The 23597-nt window shown below is 37.0% G+C and overlaps 1 protein-coding gene across 18 annotated transcripts in view; it reads right to left on the bottom strand.

Annotated features, from left to right (window-relative positions):
• The window catches only part of STXBP5 (syntaxin binding protein 5), a 108848-nt gene that overhangs the window by 66395 nt on the left and 18856 nt on the right, over positions 1–23597 (bottom strand). For 17 of the 18 annotated variants that reach the window (XM_068184892.1, XM_068184891.1, XM_068184895.1 and 14 more), the window contains exons 4-5: positions 12890–12971; positions 11083–11183 (exon numbers count right to left, since the gene is read on the bottom strand). In XM_068184892.1, the coding sequence (XP_068040993.1) occupies positions 11083–11183; positions 12890–12971 (183 nt within the window). Of the gene's footprint in view, positions 1–10331; positions 10353–11082; positions 11184–12889; positions 12972–23597 lie in introns of those variants that run through there. The other variant, XM_068184909.1, reaches the window with a different exon arrangement.

Genomic DNA, 23597 nt, shown 5'->3' with positions numbered 1-23597 from the left:
ACCTCCTATAGTCTATAAATCTCCCTTTGGAATCTACTTTCAAGTTTTAAAGAACAAAGGACTTTAGAAGTTTTCATATGCAGATAAGGCTGATTTCAAGTAAGGAGACAGACAAAAGATATACCTCAAGAAAAGTAAGTTCACATGTAATCCAAATTGATGCCTAAAGGGCAAACTTTAGAATAATCCTAAACAATTATAAAAGTAATTTTAAAAGTAGTTTAAATTTCAGACCGTAGCTTTACTTCAATCATGTTTAATTTTCTGCCTTTTAGTTTTTTCTTCTACTAGAAGGGTGTACCTGCACAAGGGTGTACCAGCAAAGGACTCCTCTTTGACTGTAGCACAAATACTAGCATTTGAAAACCTGATTATTTCTGTACCCTTGGGTTCTGATTACTGTTGACTATTTCTTCAAGATAAGGAAATAATTTCTGTACAAACTGACAAAATGTTAACTTGAAATTGGAGTTTAGAAACTTTCTGGAAACTTGGAAACCATTTTAATGGAAACCATTAAAATGGAAACCATTTTAATCTGACAGGGCCTGACATTGAAAGAAATTGCCAAATTACTTAGCTATCAAACTTGGGCTTTCAGAAATGCTTTAGTGATAAGGCAGAACAATTATTCAACAAGAATTTGTTCTGTCGGCTCTAATCCTTAGCTTCACAATTTTATATGTTCTTGTTTTCTCCCAATTGGGTTGCTTATTGCCAAATCCATGCATCACTTCACAAGCCTGTTAAGTGTTTATGCAAAGAACAGCTTTAGATCCTTTGCATTAGATGCTGCATATGCACACCAACTTGAGCTGGAAGAAAAGCTAACAGCAGCAAAGAGAGAAATTTCTGTGGCTAAGAGATGTTAATTTTCAGGGTTTCAAAAGTTAAAACTTCTGTAGTGACACTACCTGGATTCAGAAGTGTAACATCTTGGGTTTTTTTCACTTATTTCTTACTATTTAGGAAATGGACTTTGCTCAAGCAAATACCTCATCTATCTGCTTTCTAACTCACTTTCTATGACTTGAATATTTATACCAAAAGGCTGCACTTTTTCATTGATGTTTGCCAGAAACGAAATACTACATACATGATTTAAAATGCCCTTCCAATTCAACTTGCAGAGACTGTAACACATTTAACAAAGTACACTAATCTGCAATCACAGGCTGAAAACTTGTGTTTCCGCAACATCCTTTAAAAAAAGTATTTTGATGGAAGCTAAATCACATACATTGATACACATTCTTCCTAGGCAGGTAGATAATGTATGCAAAGATAAACATAAACCTTCAGCACTCTGCAAGACCACGGCAGCTTTTTGTGCCAGAACTCCACATGCCAGACACAGCTGGCAAGCAGATGAGTTGGATCCAAAATCATGGCCTAGCAGCCAGAAAAAATAATCAGTAGCAGGGTTTTAGGCTTGTCTTGATTAGCAAGTTAATATTGTTAATTACAGTTGTCCAACACTTCGTTATAAAAACCAATCTATTTCACATCATTTTAAGAGGGCAAAATTAAAAGTTTGGCCTTCGGCTTTGTTATAGCCCAAGGGTAACATTTAAAGAAGCGCCTCAATATTCTTGATACTCTTCTTGAATATGCAGGGATATTCAATTTACTGTCTTTTTTTTGCAACTGAGATTAATTTTGTCAAGAGTTAGCCAACAATGAACTGATTCCATACTAATAGTAAACGAAGAGAACAAATAGCTTCACAAAATATTTACAAACTCTCAAAGGCCGGAGGTTGAAAAGACTTCAAAATTGAAAGAATAGGCACATAACAGAGTTCTTAACCTTATTTTTTAAAGCATTTTACCATTCTTCTACAAACAGACTTGTATGATTTTTCTGTAAACTAAAAAATATTCCTAGATGTTTTATTTCACAGAAAAACTAGTTAAATCGAAAAGGAATGGCATGCTGATCCTGACTGAACCAGCATTTCTCCCTGAATGTAGTAAATGTTACTCCATTTGCAAATTAAAAAAAAAAAAATACTATTTTATTTTCTTAACAGAAATACGGTATGTCTTCCAACTTTCAGAAACTCTATATTTTGACATAATAATTCATTTCAGATAACTGCATTTAAAAAAAAAATTGCAGAATAATATTTCCAACATCTAAGTTCATGCACTGAGCTTCCCTCCTCACTAATTAAGGCTTCAACCTTAAGCTACGTATACCTTAAACATCTTCAGAAGTGTTACAGCCCTCTTAAAAACTAAAAATCAGTGAAGCTAGGACCATCTGAATGGCCTGGGCAGCCTTTTTAGCTCTGCTGAGAATTGGACTGATGATTGAAGGGATTCAAACTCCTTTTGCAGGATGGAAGCAAAAGGTTAGAATCTTCTTGGTAGTGATGCAGTACCTACTTATTTGACGCTTGGCCACAGACAACATTTTTTTGTTCTGAAAAATGCAGATTTTTCTTTCAGAAATCTATCTTTTTGCCACAAGATTAGAATATGCTTCATCCATAATGTATTTTAAGATCAACAGAAGCAGAATTGGCCATATAATCCTCTAGCCATTTCTACAACTCGAGCAGTCTTTCCCCCTCTCTCCCTACCATTTGTGAATGGATATATACATAAAAGTGGAAAATGTAATAAATTGCTGAGAACACATCAAAAAGACGACAGATGAAAATATTTTGTACTTGTCTTTCTTGCACACAAACCCCAACTGCCCGAAAACAATGTAGCAGTCAAAAACAGACTGCCATACTTTTCTCCTGTAGCAAACCATTCTGCCCATGAAATACTAAAATAGAAGTATCTATGATTTAAAATTATCCAGTTTTGTACATCTAAAGCAACAGCCTGGGACTGTCGGCAGCAGCAGCCACAGAAAGCAGGCTTTTGCAGGCAGTTCTTTCATGGCACAACAGATTCCTCATGTTGTCTCCAAGGCAATTTTAGCTCCCTCAGTAAGTGTAGTACATTTTGTGAAACAGACCAAAGTTTTAGCATAAACCAGTACAGGGCACAGCATGTCATTTCAAATATTTCACTTTCCCATACCTTCACAAAGAGAAAGATCCCTTTATAGGAAAAAAAATGCTTTAAAGAGATTTATTTTTTCAATATGAAATCTACAGCAAGATTTTAGTAAAAACTAACATCACCATTAAAATGAAGCACTGTTATACAACCCCAAAACAGTCAGGGTAGTTTTAAATTGTCCTGTAGCTGTAGTTTACTGTAAGCACAAAATCTTCATCCTCACCACACACATATTTGCAAAGATGCTCCCTCTCCACCCCTCAAAAAAAAAAAAAAAATACAAACCCAAGATTCTTCTTTCTTGCAAAATAAATTTGATAAAGTTGAACCAATAGTTCAAGAAAACAAAATTATATACAGAAAAGCAAGTGACACACCCAGAGGGAAAAACAGTGATAAAATATTTACTGTTCTTATACTAATTAAAATTAATTTAGGATATTGCTTATCCTAAAGTCTTAGAAATGACAGGAGATTATTCAGTAAGTTTTTTGTTAACCTGCTGAAAGCATTCTCTTTCTTAACTGCAGACCACGTATCTTTTCTGATAATCTGTCAAAGATTTTTAAAAAATCTTAATTACTGCTGCTTCACAACATATATCAAAACAATTAATTCAGCAAGTGATAATACTCCCTACAGGAATTTAATTAGAGAAATATTAAAGAACACAACCTATTAAATTAATAGATTATTCAAAGAATTATTTTTTTTAAGAGGAAATACTAAGGAAAAATGGCAGGCTGTTAACTTGACTGCATTATTATGACAGCAGAAATCCTTCCAAATTAATCTTTACCTTTGCCTAGTCTACTGCATTATGAAGCATTATACATTCTTCAGAATTTTTCACTGCTTTAACAAAGCACAGTGACAAATACTTTGAAGTATGACAAACACTGATAACAGGTTTTATTGTTAAGTCACTAAAATATTTCTAGTGCCTTAGGCTGTCATTATAGGTCTGCAGTAACTGTAAGTACACAGCTGCTCAGATCATTATCGTATAGGCAAAATAAAAGCAAAAGATTAAGCTATCAAAGCTGTATTCTGCACACCTTTATCCTTTCATGTATGAGATAGCACCATGTAAAATTCAGAAGCTGAGAAGTTTAATTCTGATGTTAGTGTAGATTCCAAATCCACAGACTCTTGTCAAAGTCCTCCATGGACTTTAAAAGTCAAAAGCCAGTGTCAAAATGACATTCTGATGGAAGCAAGCAGTAGCTTTGATACTGCCTGATTGCTGCAAAAGGGTCTTTTTCCACATCTGATAACTTCAATAAGCTTAGAACATCTACCTCTACAAAAAAGGCCTCAAAGACCAGAAGGCATAAGCAGAGGAAGAAATCCTCTTCAATGTATCCCAAAAATGTTCCACCAAAAGAACATGTGGGTAAATGCAGTATATCATAGGAACTGAACCAGGTACTTCATTTCCATTTATATCCCTCAACAGTACGCCAAATGGTGCTTCCCCAAATCCATTGACTTGAATTTCTGCCTCTTGAGGCAGCTGAGAAGCACCTGTGCTCAGAATCTCAGTTGTGGTGGACACCAGGGGTGTCAAGGTGGAGTAAAGCCTAGTGTCAGAGCAAGATACGCAACTATCTTGGGACAACACAAAAAGTAACCAGACCATTGGCATGTCAGACACACCAAGAGTTCACAAATATATAGTGCAGGGTATTTCATCAGCGGTAAGAAAGTTTCAGATTTTTTGAGTGTTTAGTGTAAATTCTTTCAATACTGAAAAATTCTCTTAGTTTTTGAATCAGTTGCCTCAAAAGGCATGCAGGGAGTCACAAACTCAAACTGCAGAAAAAACATGGCTATATCAGAGATGTAGCCCTACCACACAAGGCAGAATAATTATTCCTATCACTAATGGAGAAGCCTGTCATTTAGGCAGAACTTAAAGACTAGAGGTCAAATTCTGCCCAAGAACGTGGCAGTTGGCCATTATATGCCCCATATTACTGTGAAAGTCAGTGTAAAAAGTATAACTAACAGGGCAACTGAGGCAATTTAAAAACCATTTCTCCTAAATTTTAAATTTCTGAGTGACAGGACTTGGCAATTTGGTTCTGCTTCAGTGCTAACGGCAGAAGAAGGCAGCTGATGCAACTGCAGTTCCATCAACCACACTGACATGTGGAACTCAGCATGCATACATGCATGCATGGCCTCAAGGAAACATTTTTCAAAGCAATTTGATCCTTGTGAAAGAAACATTCACATATATAACAAATCTGGACAGCCAATATGTTAATTTTCTTCTGCTAGTTTCTTGAAACAAGATCAAATTCCTTCTAATTACATGCCCTAGTGAATCACCACTGAATTAAAATTTTAAACTCACTAGGTAAAAGGCTTTACATGACACGATCAAGGCAAGGAGACCCGGTGATCATTGCCTCTCACTCTGAGGAAAGTCAGGTGGTGTCTATCATCACCTGCTCTCACAGGCAAGACAACCTGTACGTCCTTCTCTTATCCACAAAGTGGCAGAATTGGCCAGTTTATAAATTCAAGGTGAAAGAAAACTCCCAAGTCTGCTAAGGCACAGACTGAGTACAAAGTTACAGTATCTAACAAGGTAACATATGTGCCAACAGAAGTTTAAAATCTTATTAATAAGTAAATAGAAGCGGGATTTCCCACTCTCCATAGACAGTGTTCCAAACACAATGCTAAAGCTGCTGTTTACAAGAGGATAAAAAGCCAAAGATTTTTTAAGTATAATTTTGTAACTCTGAACTATGAAGTTTCATGTTAAGGAAAACTATTTAACTCCCACAGCACAGAAGCTGACATATTAAAAATTAAACTGCTATCAAGGCATTCAGAGATCGATATGCAGAGCACTCGCACAAAACACTCAGTTCTATTTTTATGCCAATCTTGCTTTGTGACTTACCATAAAGACAAACTTTCTTTTGGCATTAGAAGAGGGAATGTCAACTCAGGAAGGATGTAAGTCCTGGCTAATGAAACAAATTTTTCATACTTGTATACAAAGCTGGTTTACTTTGGCTGGCAAAGGGGCCTCAAATTTGTCATCCCATGCTACTTCTTTTTTCAATCAAGTTAGTCTGTCACTCCACCCTCTCAAACAGGATCTGTCAAAGTTCCAGGCATGTTTGACTTTTCACACCTTAGATCAGCATCAAGTTTAACAGTTTCTGCATTGCAGGAAACTAAAGCCATATTAGTTAGCTACATATGTATGTATCTCACAACATGCTTTCAATATTTACTCTAATAAGATGTTTTAACTGCACTTATTTCAGAGCTAGCCTAGTGAAACATTTATATTTACTACTGAGTTAAAGCAAGTTTGACATTAATCTTGCATTACTTGTTAACACACAACAATCTTGTGTTTAAGATACTTATACATAGATATGTAGATGGCAAAGGAAATAGATAGTGATCAACTGAAGTAATCTTAAGAGAAGTGCAAAACCTGAGACATTAAGTTCACACACTGAATTATGCATTCTGAAAAGAGGCAATATTTAGACACTTTTGCATGAAAAGTCAACAAACAACTGTTCCACATCATTTTGCATTTTGCATTTTTGTCCTGGCCCCTACACACCGCTTCCCACAGTCAAAGAATAGTGGCCAAGCATGACTTTGATCTACCATCAATGACATCTGTCACTAACTTCAGCTAGCTGATTTGTTAGACATCTAAAACCACACCAATTCCTGCTTCAGAAGACTTACTTCAAATTATTAACCATCCCTGCTACAAAAGGCAGTCAGGAGCTATGAATCCATTAATGCTCAGTTTATTATCTACAGATTCTTTACTAATTTAAATGATTCAAGAGAAAGCAGCATCTTTCAGGACTCTTGGCCACTGCTTTTAAAGAAATGTTTTGCTCAAATCTAAGATTGATGTAAGTTACCCAAAAACATTTTCCACATATCAGAACAAAGCCTGTAATGGCATAGATTTGTATTAAAAACAATCAGCTCTTTCTCACCACTCCTTGTTCTTAAAAGTAATGAGTAGAAAAGCAAGAATTCACATCACTTTCCTGTCATATACTAGAGACTGCATTCTGAAACAATTTACACATTTAAAATTCAAATTTTCAGATAAGTTTACAGAGTATTTAAACACACAACAGAAGCATTTGCAAACAACCTAGCTCTGGGGTTTGTATCTTAAGATGTTTAAAACACCTGAAAGTGAGGTAAAAAAATTCAATTACCAACAGGATAAACAAATATGAAATCTAGAAACTGTGTTGTTAGACATTGGGCAGTAGTTTTTCCATATGACTAAAAGAAGAGAATCAGGCAGAGCTGTTAAAAGGCTGTGTCAGAAGACTACAGAATTAATTAATGAAGTTGTACCCTTATCACTTGATTTTTTTTAATTAATTTTTTTATAACACAGTTAAAGAATAGTTTTTAAAACTAAGAAAATCCTTTTATCTCGGTAACTGGTAAGAGGGTAACTGCCACAGTTAGCTTTCTATGCTAAAGACAACTTTTTAGATCAAATCTAAACCTTATATATAAAATTGTTATTTAGAAATAAAATCTGAATTAAAATTTGCCTGTGACAGTTTAAAGTTCAATTCCTGTTAAATAAGACACAAATACTGTTTTTCTGCAATTTCAACACACTTCCAGGTAAACTCAATCAGTTAAATAATTTTAAACCTTTGCCTCAACAGAGTCCAAGAGCAAATGCTGATGCCACTACAATCATTGCTTCAGTCATATAATGAGTTCCAGCATATTTAATCTCCCTTCACAAACTGACAAAGTATCATGAGAGAAGACAGTTATAAGTCTGTGTTGTATTGCACAAAATACTTCAAATAAGTCCTGTTTGAGAAGTTAGTTATCCTCATGAGAAGATCTTAATCCCTAGGTTTATAACAGCTTCATGACTTGAGAACATAGAGGCTGAGAGGACCTGACTTTATCTGTGATATGGGTTTTGGTGCTGCATGCCTCTACCACTCAGGACACTGATTTCTCTGATCTGAGAAATGCTCATTAAGCCCCAGCCTTGATGAACTGCACCTGGACAAAATTCCCCTTGAGCTTATCAGAAACACTGTCTGTTCCCAGGAACTAACAGGTGTCTAATGAACATCTGCTTTTAACAAACAGCCTTGGATTTTTTTTAATAACAACACAAGTGGAATAATATTTTTATTGTTGAACAGTCAAAGGAAGTTACCAACTCAAATTGGCCAAGATGGAAAATTACTACAACTAAAGGCCACTCTCTTGCTACCACCTAAACAGTGGTCCAAAGTGAGACCCTTTTGAGCTCCTGATTATAAGGGGCTAATGTGTATTAAAGCCCATTGTTTAACCAGCCTATAAACAACAGTCCACAGTGAGATCCCTTTGAGCTCTTGATTCCCAGAACATAGGGGCTAATGTGTATGTCTCAAACACAGATAACTGGATGGTTGTGGAGCCAGCCAAGGACTGTTATTACTAACGGACAAGAACTGCTGGTAAATGCAAGGACTATTGGTATTAACATACCATGAGAAAGAAAAAGGTTTGGCTGGAGAAGGGGGGTCAAGTGGAGACAGAGAGGCACTTTTCCCTCAGAAAGAACACAACACAATAAAATGCAGGAATGAGTGGCAGGAAGTGGACAAGGATTGTAGAGTGGGACTGAAGCCACCAAAGACCTACAAAGCCCTCTGACACATTTCCAGAAAGGCCTGACAGAACGGATTGTGCATAACTAATTTACATCATGAACACTCTCCTCAATAAACTTAGTTGTTAATATCCAGCATAAAATTGACCTAAGAAGAGCCCATTTAATTAGGATTCATATAGCATACTGAAACTATTAGGTATAATGAATTACAAAGAACTGAGTGTTATGAAGGCTCCTTCCTATTTAGAATTCATCAACAGTGAATTTTTTGCAGTTCAAGTTCAAATTAAAATATTCACCTGAAAATGAAATTACATGTTATTTTATAAAGTAATATTTTATAAATTAGTCAAAAGTAAACAGAATATTTGATAACACTTAACAGTCATCCAAGCATGGCCTAAGTGGCTATGACAAGGTACAGATCTGGGAATCTTAAGTGTTCTGGCTACTTTTATATGTTATTATAATAGATATTTTAAAATTAAAATTGCTGGAAGAATAAGCCCTTGTCTCAAGCTATGCTTACACCACTCATGGCAGCTATGGTGCTCTCATTACCTACCTTGGCAAGACAGGATTAGTAATTAAGTCAGCAACTAAAGCAACATCAGTGACCGAGACTCCTTTCTACCCCCACTCAACTCTCTGTGATGGATTTTTCTACTGACATAATTATATTCAAAGAAAAATGGTAGTTTAAAACTTTCACTTTGCTTAACCAAAGATATCCACATATCTAAAACTCTAAGCCAGCCTACAAGAGATTCACACACAATCAGAATCACGTCCTCAGATACCTGTTTTAAGGCATTAGTAAGAAGCCCATGTTCAAGTGTGGTTTCAGGATATAAACCCTAATTTTACACTGACACTTAAGTAGACACTGCAAATAAGAGAAGAGTCACTGAAACAAAGGAAGGGAGAAGTAAAAAATTCAGTTTGGACACACTATTGTATCTCTTACACTTGGACAATCCTCATTAAATTAGTGGTTACAAATTGCATTTCCCTCCATTTGACTTCTATGCTGCATAAAAGAACACTGCCACTTCTTTGGGGCAGAGAATTTGCCTCTGTCAACAAAGCTTTCTGTTTTCTGTATAACAGCTCAGAATCACAGAATTGTCTGGGCCTGAAGGGGTCATTAAAGATCACCTAGTCCAAATCACCTGCTGTGGGCAGGGACATCTTTCAGTAGATAGTTGAGCAAAGCCCCATCCAACCTGTTCTAGAACACTTCCAGGGATGAGGCACCCACTACTTTTCTAGGCAATCAGTTACAGTGTCTCACCACACTCACTGTGAAGGATTTCTTTCAATATCCAATCTAAATCTACCCTCTTTTACTTTAAAGTCATTACCCTTTGTCCTATTCCTACAGGCCCAGGTCAGATTTTATGCATAGTGATCATAGAAATAATTTCAAAAGGGACTTAGAATCACTTAATCCTCTATACAAAGAAACCCCAGTAATCTGCATTTATGTTGTTCCTGATGAATTTGTTCATAACTTGCTCTTTAAAACTACAAGGTTAGCATTTCACCCACCCAACAGTTTATTTAGCACTTTGCATGACACTACATTAGAAGGTATTACATAGGTATTTAACTTTTTCTATAGCTATCTATTACTTAAAATGTATTACCTCCTGCCCTATTAAAAAAAAATATATGTGACAGATTATTCTGTGTTTTTGCTAGCATCCTCTGAGCTCCCCAAGCAGTCCATCTCTAATGCATACTGTTCAAAAGCAAACACATCATTCCAGCTGAGACTTTACATATAATGGAAAAGAAGGAATATCTCCTAAAAGGGAAGGAATACTTGCTTTTAAAACAAAGGACATGTTCTTCAGAAATTTAGTCAACTGACTTTTAGAAATTTAATCTTAAATCTCTCTCTCTAGCTTGCTTACAATTCTATTACTTGAGTATAAAAATTTTTAGTCAAAATACAAGTGGTTTTCAGCTACTCTGATACAAACAAGAGCTCTAACACTGCAGAATTCTGCTTTGCTGTCATGGGAGAAAAGATTCCAGGTAAAAAAAAAAAAAAATCGAACCAGATTTCCTGGTTGTCTCGTTGGTGTACACACTTTCTCTTCCAAAATTCCTCTGAAGACATCCATTCAAATTAATCTGTCCCTCCACATTTTAAAGATATGAAAATTGATGCTCAGCAATGCAACACATAAAGTGATAGAAAAGGCATCTCAGTTTAGGTCACTAGTGTTTCTTATTCACAACTACTTTGGGGCCCAACAGATTGAAACTCAAATCCAGTGTAAACCCAGTTTCAATTATGAACCAAGTTACGACTTTGCATCAGTAAGTTCTGATCTTACAGTAGCATGCAGTGTGGTGCTAAGGGGCACTGCAATAATAACCAATCCCTACCGTTCCCGGTTAAATTTGAGTGAATGAAGAATAGCCGGCCTCTTCTGGCGCAAGTTCCACAGGTGTAAGGTGTCATCAGCCAAGGCACTCACAAGAGCTCCCTAGGAGAACAAAAACGTTTTAGTCAAATTGTTTTCATAGCCCTAGGAACAGTGTAGCATCACAGTGGAAATACATTATATATTTATTACCAGGATTAAAAAAATGTATAAGCATGTGCATCAGCACCACAGCACAGATAAGTTCTAAGTAGTAGGAATGAGATAAGCGATGTGATCACATGTTGTTCAGCTCACTCATGTTTGGTTCAGTGCTATACTGAGAGGTGATGGGGAAGTAGCTTTTTCTAGTGTGTGCTCATTAGTTTCCTCATGTCCATCTGTGCAAAGAAATCAGGCAATGAATTGCTAATATCTGTGTGCTGACAAAGCCAGCGAGACCCATCTAAAAACCTGTCCCTAGCTCAAGAACAGCACTGCTGTCAGATCTCAGCTGCTACATCCCTAGAAACACACATCTGAAACTGAGGCAATATTATTCAGTTCATGTCTAAGTAACTCTATGTCGTGGTTTGACATGGAAGTGATTTTTTCAAGAAGTTGGGTCTCTTTCTCCTCTTTTGATTTGAAGTAGAAGAGAGACAGTCTGGGATCCGAGATGATGAAAGAAGAAATTCTTGAGTTGGAAGGAGATGATGGAGTGGCTTGTGGCTGGACTTTTCTTGTTAGCCATAGACTGAACCAAATTCTCCTAACAGAAGCTGCACTTAGGGGGGTGCGTTGGTGTGCCAAGAGACTTGTTTCAGTGATTACCAGCAGAGGAGTACAGAGAACAGAGGAGAGTTGGAGAAGGTGTGGAGAAGCCCTCTATCTTCAAGGAAGAAGAAGAGGAGAAGAAGACCTCTGTTCTTGGACCCTCAGCCCCAGGGGAAAAGGGGGGGGACTGTAGTCCCAAAATGAGAAACTGAACTGTTGTCTCTTTGGTCCACGGCAAAGCATCATTAAATGAGCCCTATGAGCAGTCTGTCCATGCACGGTGGTGAGAGCACTGTGACATGGAAAGGAGAATGTCACCATGGCAGATTTTCTCCGGGCGGTTGCCATGTGTGACATGGAAACACAAGGGTGGCAATTGTGTTTCCTGGGGAGTCTGTGGCACAGGAGAGACTCCTGTCTCCCTTGAAAGACTGAGTATTTGAATATCTGAAAGGTAGCAACTTGATCAAGATCCTGAGTGGTGTCTCACTGTTGAGTTTGTTTAGAAATTAGGTGGGAGGAGGAGGGGTGTTTTGGAAAGTCTTCATCCAGGATTTAGTGTTTGTAGTTTTTATAGTAGTAGTAGTTTAATAAAGTTTTTTTTTCTTTGTCACTAAGCTTAGGCCTGCTCTGCTCTGTTCCTGATCACATCTCACAGCAATTATTTAGAAAAGTACATTTTCATGGGGGCGCTGGCATCGTGCCAGTGTCAAACCATGACACTCTATCAAAATAAAATTAACTACCTACTGAAATTGGTAGTATTACTGAAAAAGTACTTCACCACTTACAGGCATAACTTGCAATGTTCAAGGAGACAAAAAGATATTCCTAGTTCTTGCTTATAGCAAAAGAGTACTCTAGTGACAAAGATATTTTCATGAGATAGTCAAGCAGTTTCCAAAACTAAATTTTTTTTTTATAATTGCTATTACAGTTTGCTATTTGTGCTACATCAATTTTATCAGCTAATTTTAATGCTTGCTTAATGAAAAATTAAAGAAAATGTTCTCCACATCTTCTCTGAATTACACATAAATCATTTTACTAACCTCATTAATCAGGAACTGAAGTTGGATTACTGCAGCTCCACTGTCATGTTGACAGTAGCATTCAACTCCTGGCCGACCAAAGCTGGAATTAGTACCATTAAGGAATAATTGTTGCATGTAACAAACAAAACACACAGCATAAACAACATTTTCACTTTCACCAATACCACATTCACACAGGCTAATATCCTGGTTCTAGATAGTGCCCTCAACATATGTAACCACACAGAGCTGAATAGTTACCAAAACAGTAATTTATAAATGCCACAAAGTAACACAAAGAAATTAAAAGGCCTACCTTGAAATATAAAAATTATGTGTAAGTGCTTAACTTTCAGAGATTTAAGGGATTCTTCATCATGAAGAACTTGAAGAATGATGAAGCAGTTATTTTAACAATGTTAAATATCAGGACTAGAATTAAAGAAAATTAATCTAAATAAGCTTCATAAACAAATTATTACATTTTTCAAATGCCAAAGGATCTATCTCTCCATTTAAACATAACTTAAGGATGAAAAGAGCTGGAAAATGCAAAGCATGTTAAAAAAAAAACTGCTGTGACCGAGAAGATCGGTAGTCAAAATATGGAGGAATCAATGGGAAATTATGTATAATGTAAATTTTCAGGATCTCTGTATCAAGACTGCCTGGATTCACACCAGTTATGAGATAGCAAAAGCTTGCTCATTTTCACTCTCACACATAAATCCGTCCTATCCTTCCACAACGAATATTGATGGAAGCTGCAGCAAAAAGATTCTTTCACTTCTCCATACGCAACTCATTTTTAGTTGCAAACATTCTGTATTTTAAATCTGGTTATGCACCTGCTTCTGATACAAAATTGAGTTCTCCAGCGTCTAGGAGATCAAGCAGAAATAAGAGAGGAATTAAGCAAACTGGTCAGGATTTCACCATCATTGTGTGCCCAGGGCTCCTGCACTATAATTCGTCAGTGCTGAACACTTCTTGTTTTAAAGAAGCACCTTAGCTTTAGGAAGAAAAGAAATTATTCCAAAGCTTTATGCAAAACAGGGAATATATGTACAATTTTTTTCTCTCAGTATATGCTAAAAATTAATAAAACAGTACAATTCCCACCCATTCTGCAATTTCCATTTACTGAGAAATTGCTGAACAAAACCAAAGCAGATAATATGTGCATCCTTAAAAAACATGTGCATTAATGCTACAGACAGTTGAAAAGGCTAAAAAGACTATTAGGCTGCATGCAAATCAAAACTCAAACACATCTCCTGCTCAGCCTCTAAGTTGGTAAAATAAAAAAGTACAACAACAGCAGGGAGAAGTCTGCTCCAACACACTGTTATATTTTAACTTTTAAACTTGAATCACATTCTTCTAGACTAATGAATCTGCATAACATCCAGCTAAGTGGTGAGATATACACTAGACAGATGTTGAATAATCCACCAAACTTAATAGCAGCTTTCTTCCCCAAACAGAATTAGTAATTTAATTCTGTTCTGCCATGGAAGGTCTTAAAGAGTCAGCGAGCCTCACTGGCTTTTTGCTTTTATTTTACATTCTTATCATTAAGTTTTTTTACAAAGAAGTTGTCTGTATTCCAGTCACAGTTTATAGCTTAACAAACAAAAAGAAGAGTGGAAGGGGTGTTGTCCCCATAAACGATACCTTCCTACACAAACTCAGAATACTTTAAATGTGAAGTCATTGCTTTTACATTAACTATGAATTTACTACACAAATTGCCAGACTGAAAAACCCCACAAGAAGTAACATAAGTTTCAGAGCTGATTGCCTTCAGCCTTGCTCATGCATCTGCATCTGCTTGAATTAATAATTATTTGCACAAGTATGCAAAAATGATTTTCAAATGTGAAATTCAAATGCTTACAGGAATTGAATTTTAAAACTTGTTTATGTTCACTGACACAGGTAGTTTTCAAATAAAAGATTTTCCCAGCCCCTCCCTGGAACAACATTTTCCAACATAATTAAATGCAAACCTTGTTTGCAAACCCAGAGTTTATTTGGAATTAAGACTCTAAAGCTACCTTGCTTCAAAATAAGAGTAATACGACCCAGAAAAACAAGTCCATAGACTGCTCAAGTTACTTCTTCCTTCAAATTCTATTGCTCAGATGCTTCCTGCAAGCACTTCTGATGCTAATATTTCTGGAAGCACTGTTACAACTATTCAGTAAAAATTTCATTATTAAGAATATTTCAATGTTTCCTTAAACAAAAAAATTCTTCCACATCTTCCAGGACACCTGAACCATTTTCAAGAAATCAGTAAATATGCAGCACTAGGAGTAAGATTACCCAAGTTTTAAATATTCAGAGCAAATCCCTCTTTGACAAATTAGTGGAAACCTCACATCCAGATGTGAAAATAGCTTGGCCTCTTCTATAGTGCTCATTGTCATTAAAAATTAAAAAAAAAACAGTCCTTGTAGCTAGTCTTATTTAGTTCCTTTACTCAAGGATTATGTCATCTTCACTTTTTCACCTAGTAGCTAAAATTATTCTTCTCATCTCAAATTAATGTCATCCTCCTAACCAGCATTAATCTTCTTTTCTAAAGCAATGCAAAGCCTCCCAGTTTTGCGGGGTATGCTGAATTGAAAAAGCACGTCACAAAGGCTGACTGTAGAAGGATAATACAAGCCTGCTTCAGTACATGTGAAGCATTTCTCAACCACACAAAACAGGCAGCAACCCAGGGAATGCAGTTTGCCCAAATCCGCTGCATTTGTGTATGTGTGCTTTAGGCAAGAGAGTTCATTGTACTAAGCAGTGATCATCTACTACATCGTTGTTCCCAGAAGAGGCAAAAATTATAATGAATAATGACAAGATGAGCAAAGCATTTTAATTTTGTAGACAGGAAAAACTCTCTACCAAAGACCTTGGGTAGCTCTAGAGGAAATTCTCCGCTCTGAGCTGTTTTCTAATCAAAGACCCATCCCTGCTCCTTCAATTCCAAGCCGCTTATTCTACTATTCCTGCTTCATCCCCAATTCAAAATATTAACAAATTGGATAAATTAATAGCTTCTAAACTGTACCTTTGAATATTGCTGCCATGTTCCCCACTGCCATTTGGAAATTAACCCTGGAAAACACTAGTATTTCATTGTCTTCACTGCATATTTCTTGAGAAAACAAGAGAGAACACCTGTGCCTGAGAGAAGAAAAAGAGAACATTCTCATGTCCTAGCATTAGTGCTCATTTTCATAACTGCTAGAAGTGCAGGTAATACACAAGGAAATCACAGTATGACCTTAATAGCACATAAGACTAAATTCACTTTAATTTATGAGAAAAAGAAACATTTCCTCAAGGTATTTTTTCAAACAAGCTTCAGACCTGAGCTTCTACTTCAAGCATTTCTTTTAGCAATATGCAAGTTGTCTCCTTAAAAATACTCTTTTTTAAAGTGATTACCATTATTTATAGCTTAGCTACATATTAGTAACTCAATGCACATCTACCCTTAGAAATCACATTTGACAGAGAAAATTAATTCCATAATGTTAATGAAAGTCAGAGAAGACCTTTTTTTTTTTTTTTTTTTTTTAATTCTTTAGTTGCTCTAAGTAGACCTAGGGACTACCAGGGACAACTTCTTCACATCTGACATACAAGACAGTCCAAAATCCGTAGCTATCAATTCAACCCTTAGCATAAGGCAGTCATCAAAAAAAATTACAGAATCATTTAGATTTAAAAAGACCTCTAAGTTAATCAAGTTCAACCTTTGACCAATCACCACCTTATCAACTGGAGTATGGCTCTAAGTCCAGTCTTTTCCTGAACACCTTCAGGGATAATGACTCCACTGCCTCCCTGGGAAGCCCATTCCAATAGTTTAACAACCATTCCAAAGGTTTAACAACCTTTTCCATGACAGCATTTTTTCTGATATTGAAACTAACCCTCCCCTGGCACAGCTTGAGGCTATGCTCTCTTGTCCTGTCATGAGTTGCCTGGGAGAAGAGGCTGACCCTCACCTGGCTACAGCCTCCTTCCAGGCAGTTACAGAGAATGGTAGGGTCTCCTAGATCCCTGAGCCTCCTTTTCTCCAGGCTAAACATTCACAGCTTCCCCAGCTGCTCATCGTACACTTGTGCTACAGACCCTTCAGCAGCTCCGTTGCCCTTCTCTGGACATGCTCCAACACCTCAATGCCCTTGTAGTGAGGGGCCCAAAACTGAACATTGGATTTGATGAGTGGCCTCACCAGCACTGAGTACAGGGGGACAATCACTGCCCTGACCCTGCTGGCCACACTGCTGCTGATACAGGCCAGCATGCCTTTGGCCTTCCTGGCCACATGCTGGCTGATGTTCAGTTGGCTGTCAAAAAACGCCCCCAGGTCCTTTCCCATCGGACAGCTTTCCAGCCACTTTTCCCCAAGCCTTCAGCATTGCACAGGCCTGTTGTGACTGTAGTACAAGCTCTGGCACTCGGCCTTGTTGAACCTCATAGCACTGGCCTCAGTACGTCGATTCAGCCTGTACAGATTCTTCTGCAGAGCCTTCACCAGATCAACATTCCCATCCAACTTAGTGTCAGCTCACTGAGGGTGCACTCGATCCCCTCATCCAGATCATGAGTAAAGATATAAAACAGAACTGGCCCCAACACTGACCCCTGAGCACTTGTGACTGAACACCAACTAGATACGACACCATTCACCACCACCCTCTAGTGTGGCCATCCAGGCAGTTTTTAACCCAGCAAAGAGTCCACCTGTCCAACCCACAGGCAGTCAGTTTCTCCAGAAGAATGCTGCGAGAAACAGAGCCAAAGGCTTTACTGAAGTCCAGCTAGAAACCATCCACAGCCTTACCCCTCATGCATGACACCCAATTTCCTAAACTCACACTGGCTGGGCTTGACCCCTTGGCTCCCCTGTGAGTGCTATGTGATCACACTCAAGATAACCTGTTCCAGAACCTTCCTGGACAGCAAGGTCAGACTAACAGGCCTGTAGCTCCCCAGATCCTTCTTCCGGCCCTTCTTGTGGATGGACACCATACTGGCCAACCTCCAGTTGGCCTTCCTGGATAGCCAGGACTGATGACAAATGATGGAGAGCAGCTGTGCGAGCTCCTCTGCTAGCTCTCTCAGTACACTTGGATGAAACCTATCCAGTCCCATAGACTTATGAGTGCCTAAATGGCTCAGCAGGTCACTAACTACTTCATCCTGGATTAAGGGGGTTTATTCTGTTTCCTGTCCCTGTCTTTCAGCTCAGAGGGCTGGTTACCCTGAGGTATACACACACATTTATAATTTAAATTATTTTCCAAACTATCACCACACAGATATTTTTATGTTTTATGTGATAAAAAGTCTTGATAATACAGCAAAGACAGACCAGGTACCAGATTTGCCACTGTTACAATAGCTCACAAGTATTAAGACAAAACTGAAATAGCAGCAGCTTTTAATATTCACTCCCAGATTCTTCTCAAAACTATAGCGGTAACACCTAACAGTCCTTAAACATCTGACAATTTTGACAAAAAGGATCATTGACTAGAGAAAGACACAAACCACTGATTTGAACTGCATACAAAACACTAAAACCAGTAGATTACTCAATGTATTCTTATATATAGAACTCCACAGCATAAAGCTCTCCAGGACTGCATAATATACCTGCATATTTTACTACAGTCATGTATGTGTAGCAGTTTTCCACTTAATCTGACCCTGAATAAGTAAAAATTATAAAAATGCAACACTGTATCTCACAGAATCTAATGAGTACTATTACTTTCACATACATGATCTACAGCAACCATCTCAAAGAACAATCTGTCAAGACACAGTTATTTAGCAAGAAAGAGTTATTCAAAGAGTCAGAAAGTACTACAGTCAAACACCGTCTAGAAAATACACTTTGACCTTTCACATCCACATACTACCAAACAAGATAATATATAATTTGTTCTTTTGGTGGCGGGGAGAGGATAAGGAGAGAGTGAGGGCAATAACAGGTACAACATTTAAAAAATTGATGTTAGATCCTATTACAAATACCACAGCAGTTTAACAGGGTGTAGCAAATTACTACTGCAGTTTGCTATTGTTTAGAACTTCCAGTGAAGTGGTTACTAAACAACTGGCTGCAAGTTGAATTTCTCAGCTTCCAAATCAGCTACCAATAATGTTCATTCCTGCATAAGCACAGATCAGCTTCCTGAAGTATTCACTTTGTTTACAGAACAATGCTCAGCTCCTTCAAATACTAGAAGCCAAAAGATTCCATGTTCGCTTGCAAAGAAAACCATCTCAGACTGACAGAGTAAAAAGGAGCTGCTTTGAAAAGCGCCAAAGTCTATAGATCTCAGCAAAAATTGGTTATGTGTTTTTTGTATAAAGTAGTTGTAAAATTTTAAAGTACCAACCCACCCCCTTTTGCCTCAATTTGCATGAGTTTTGTATTTTAAAATTAAACAATGCCTGAAGTAGTTTGCATGTAAACTGATAGGGAACAGGTAGGGAGCATTAACTTAAGTACAATTCACTTTTTAACAACAGACAAGGGTCAAAGCACTTTCTTAAACTTCAAAATTGCTTACATAAATATGCACAAATAAAGCATTTCCCAAGCAGCTATGAAAAGTGCCAGCAAATTTTCTGTAAAGGCTGTATTTCATAGAATTTTCTCAGAGCTGCCAGTGAGAGGCAAACGTTCATTGGAACAAGATGTAATCGAGCAGTACACATGCAAACAGGATTTAAAAAAAACCCGAAAAAACATGATTTAAAATTAAACATGAAACAAGATTGGTTTTAATGATAAGTTTCTATATGCACAACTCACAGATGGCAAAGCATGCTATTAAACCAAGAGGTAAAAACATCAATTTAGACCAAACAAGAAAAAAACTAAAAAGGCTACAAGCTTTCCTTGATTTTACTTCCTTTGCTTTCTGATACAGGTTGTACTCCTTTAGTCTAAGACCTCTATTTCAGCACTAACAATGCAAAGAAAGTGACTAATCCAGTAGTTTTTCTGGGTGGGATGGAAGAGAAGGAGAACAGCAGAACACAAGGGTAGGAAACTCTTACAAATATTGGTTTCTACGACTACACAAGATGTAGTGAAATAGGTGGTAACTGCTAACAGTAAAGCTTTTCCAAAGGCTGCATATGTAAGAGTAAATCCAGGAAATAATTATGTATTTTTTTAAGAACTTCATCAAAATTCACAGGTAAAACCTTTGTATTCTGTTGCATGCTTCCAAGACCTGCTCACCTGTCACCCATTTAATCCAGTTTAGTTTCAAGTCAAATTTCAACATGTTATTACATACTATATCAGAATATTAATAATTAATCAGGCTTTTCCTCTTTACATGTATAGCTTCTTGGCCAAGAATAAAGACAGGTGCATTCCTTGCTCCTAGTACTGAGGTATACTTGGAATAAGAATGATGTCTCCTCTCAGAGTCCAGATATTTTGTACAAACATTGCCAAAAGCAGCATTAACAAGTGTAATGTTCTAGAACTAGATGATAAGTGAATTATATACTTATTTAATTTAGCTTATGAAAACATAAATAACCTTGGATATTGTCTAATAAAAGGACAATTTAACATTTTCAAATAACATAGCCAATCCTTACCCAATCAATTATTGTCTGTCATCACCTATTTCTGACTGTAAAGCATTTTGCTAGATCCTTACTCAATCAATTATTGTCTGTCATCACCTATTTCTGACTATAAAGCATTTTGCTAGGTCCAAAAATCTCTCTTCATTCACACAGCACGACCTAAAATAGTTCCCTTAACTCTTGTCTGACAAGCAAAGTCTCTTCAGTTATTCCCACATCACCAACCATTGGATAGAAGGGACAGAAGACCAACTATATTCATCAGTCATTCTATCTCAACTTTGTTCACACACAAGCCCATTCTCTAATCCTCTCCCCACAAACTTCATAGCAGTGAGTGTAGTCTCCTGAGCAGTTTTACTTGTACCTCATCAACCCTCTACACCATTAGGTGTTATCTAAAATAAGACCACAGGTACTCTTACCACTCTTCATGCAGCCACTTTTACTCACTTGCTTTGATTAAGGCAGTAGAAAAAGCAGGTGACCTAGGCATAGGAAGAGGTTTTCTAGAAGATCTCAAATTAAAATGAAAGTTGGTCACATCAATTAGTTTCTCCCCCAGACTTTGCTGTAGTTTCTCTCTCAGTACTGATATCAGCTCCTTCCTTTGGACACAGTTCTTTAACACTTGACGTGTGGATGAGGTTGAATCTACCCTTCTAGATTACACCATTCTCACACCATTTTGTATTGTAGTAATGATGGAAATAACTTTCTCTTCCCAACATGCTTCTGAAGAAAGTTTAATCATTGAAGTTTTATCAATAGAGTGACACAGGTATACCATGTTTCTGCTTACACAGCTTTTTTAAGTAGTTACCAACAAAGTCACTTGTTGAAGCACAAAGCAGGTCAAGGATTTTAAGTACCAACACTTCCATGGCCTGGGCAAGATGGAGAAACTTAGATCCCAAGTCCAGGTGGCAGGTACAAGTTTACCTCTTCTGTCTGTACTAAACTGATAGGACAATCTGTCCTCAGACTCATAGCAGTCTTTCAGCTATGAGCCTGGGGACAGACAAGCTGAAAGACCTTCTAAATATCCCATGTAATGTTCACAGCACAGCATCACAAAAAGCTGCTATTGCTTTTTAAGTATTTCAGCTAGCCGGCTCTAAACTCTAGTAATTCAAACATAATGGAATAAATGGGTCTTGGAACAAAATTTCCCTCATCTGCTCAAAGCAGAAGTAGAGACTTCTTAAATAGTCTCATTCAAAATGACACTAAAAAATGGCTAAAATTAGCCTCAAGTGTAAGCAATCACAGCTATGCTTTAATTGCTACTTTAAGTATTTTGTAACTCTAAGACTGTTTTTCACTTTATCTTACCTTAAACCTCCTCCACTTCAGGTTCCACTTCAGCATAATTTTTTATTTTGCGTATCACCAAAAGACTGAGAAACTTATTATTTCACTGTTATCAAAATAATAGTGACCATTTTATACGTTTGCTCAAAATTACCACCACAAATGAAAACCAAGGTACAATTCCAAAAATTCAGTAGATGGCACTATTCCACAAAAATCAAGAGAGGAAACGACGTCCTCACATAAACAAGGGGTACCATGGAGCTCGAACTCTTATTTTAAATATTCAAAAAACCAATGCTCACTCATTAGAGTGCCTTGCATTTTTTCATGCTTTTCATAGAACATGGAAAAATACATGCCGAAACATTAAAAGAAATCACTATTTTGTGGAAATAGGTGTAATTTCACTTAGCTATTTTGATGAGGCATTTCTGCTATTATACAGAGCTGCACTTCACACCACAAAAATAGCTGCATACCAGTGTTGCAAAAAGTAATATTTTTATGGTTTGTATTTACCAGAAATCCAATTTGACACATATTAAAAGGTTGACATTGTCCCTAGAAGTTGCTTATGCAACCTTAATTCACATCTCCTCAAATCCATGATGGTAATTTATTTTTAAAATTTAATGCACTAGCTCAACATCAATTACAAATGTTTTGCATTATTCAGCCTAATTTTTTTAAGTGTCAAAAAGATAAGTGGTCACTATCAGGATGATAGTGAAATTGCCAGATTTTTAAAAATGGCATTAAAACATGCATCTTCAATATTATTAAGTTGTAAAGCATAGCCCTAAAAATAACTCCACCCATTTCATCTTAACTCTTCTCTTAAAATTTGTTGCAAGTGCCAAATTAAATCCTGTAGTTTGCTTCTTTCTCAGAGTACTTGAGGACTTCAGATAGGTCCTTTCCTTAGCCCCAAGAAATGCACCACTGGACAGTGCCCAGGAGTTCCCACAGGAGTACAAACACAGAGCTACTGTTTTGCATAAGCTGTGAATTTTAGAAACTCAAGGGTTTTTCTTAGTGCTGGGAAGGGGAAAATTCAAACAGTGTTATGGGATTTCCAAGAACCCAAGGTCCAATTTAAGACAACAACAAGATGGAATACAGATCATCAACAGAAAAAGCACAGTCCAAGGTACTTCTCCTGTACATCTTTCCTGCAGTTTTAACTAGTAGATACTTTAAATACGAGATGGAGGGAAGGTATTACCTTGCAACTGTAGCCTTAGTGATTTTTTTTTTCTGATACTTTAGAGACTCTCCCCATCTCTTATTCACTTTACTTCCAGGGCTTGTCAGATTCCAAGTGATGTCTGATACTTCAGGCAGTGTTTATCTGCCCTGCTATTACAAGAATGTTTGGTTTACTAGCAGAACAAACAAATAATCTGAGTCTGAAAAGTTATTTCAATCAATTTTGACTGAAGAGAAAGAAATCTTCAGATAATACTTTTCCATAGATTTCATGAAAATATGAAACTGAAAAGAGTGGAGAAAGAAAGATGGAAAGAAGGGGGAAAAACCAGATTAGGCCCATATCCCATCCAAAGCATTACCTCAGTGTCCTAAAATACAGGCTCTGTGTAGTCACAAGAAGCACTTCAAGAGTTACAACACACATGTAATAGCACTACAAGATTGAGTCATATGGTAGCAAGTTTGACAGTGAAAATGTCTGTGTTTCCTCTAGATAAAAGTATCCAAAATAATAGATGTCCATATATTACAACTCACTTCACATAACTGC

The sequence above is a fragment of the Anomalospiza imberbis genome, chromosome 3 (genome assembly GCF_031753505.1).
Source record: "Anomalospiza imberbis isolate Cuckoo-Finch-1a 21T00152 chromosome 3, ASM3175350v1, whole genome shotgun sequence".
Taxonomy (NCBI): Eukaryota; Metazoa; Chordata; class Aves; order Passeriformes; family Viduidae; genus Anomalospiza; species Anomalospiza imberbis.
Note: the sequence above shows the minus strand (reverse complement) of the source record. Positions and strands in the feature narration are given on the sequence as shown.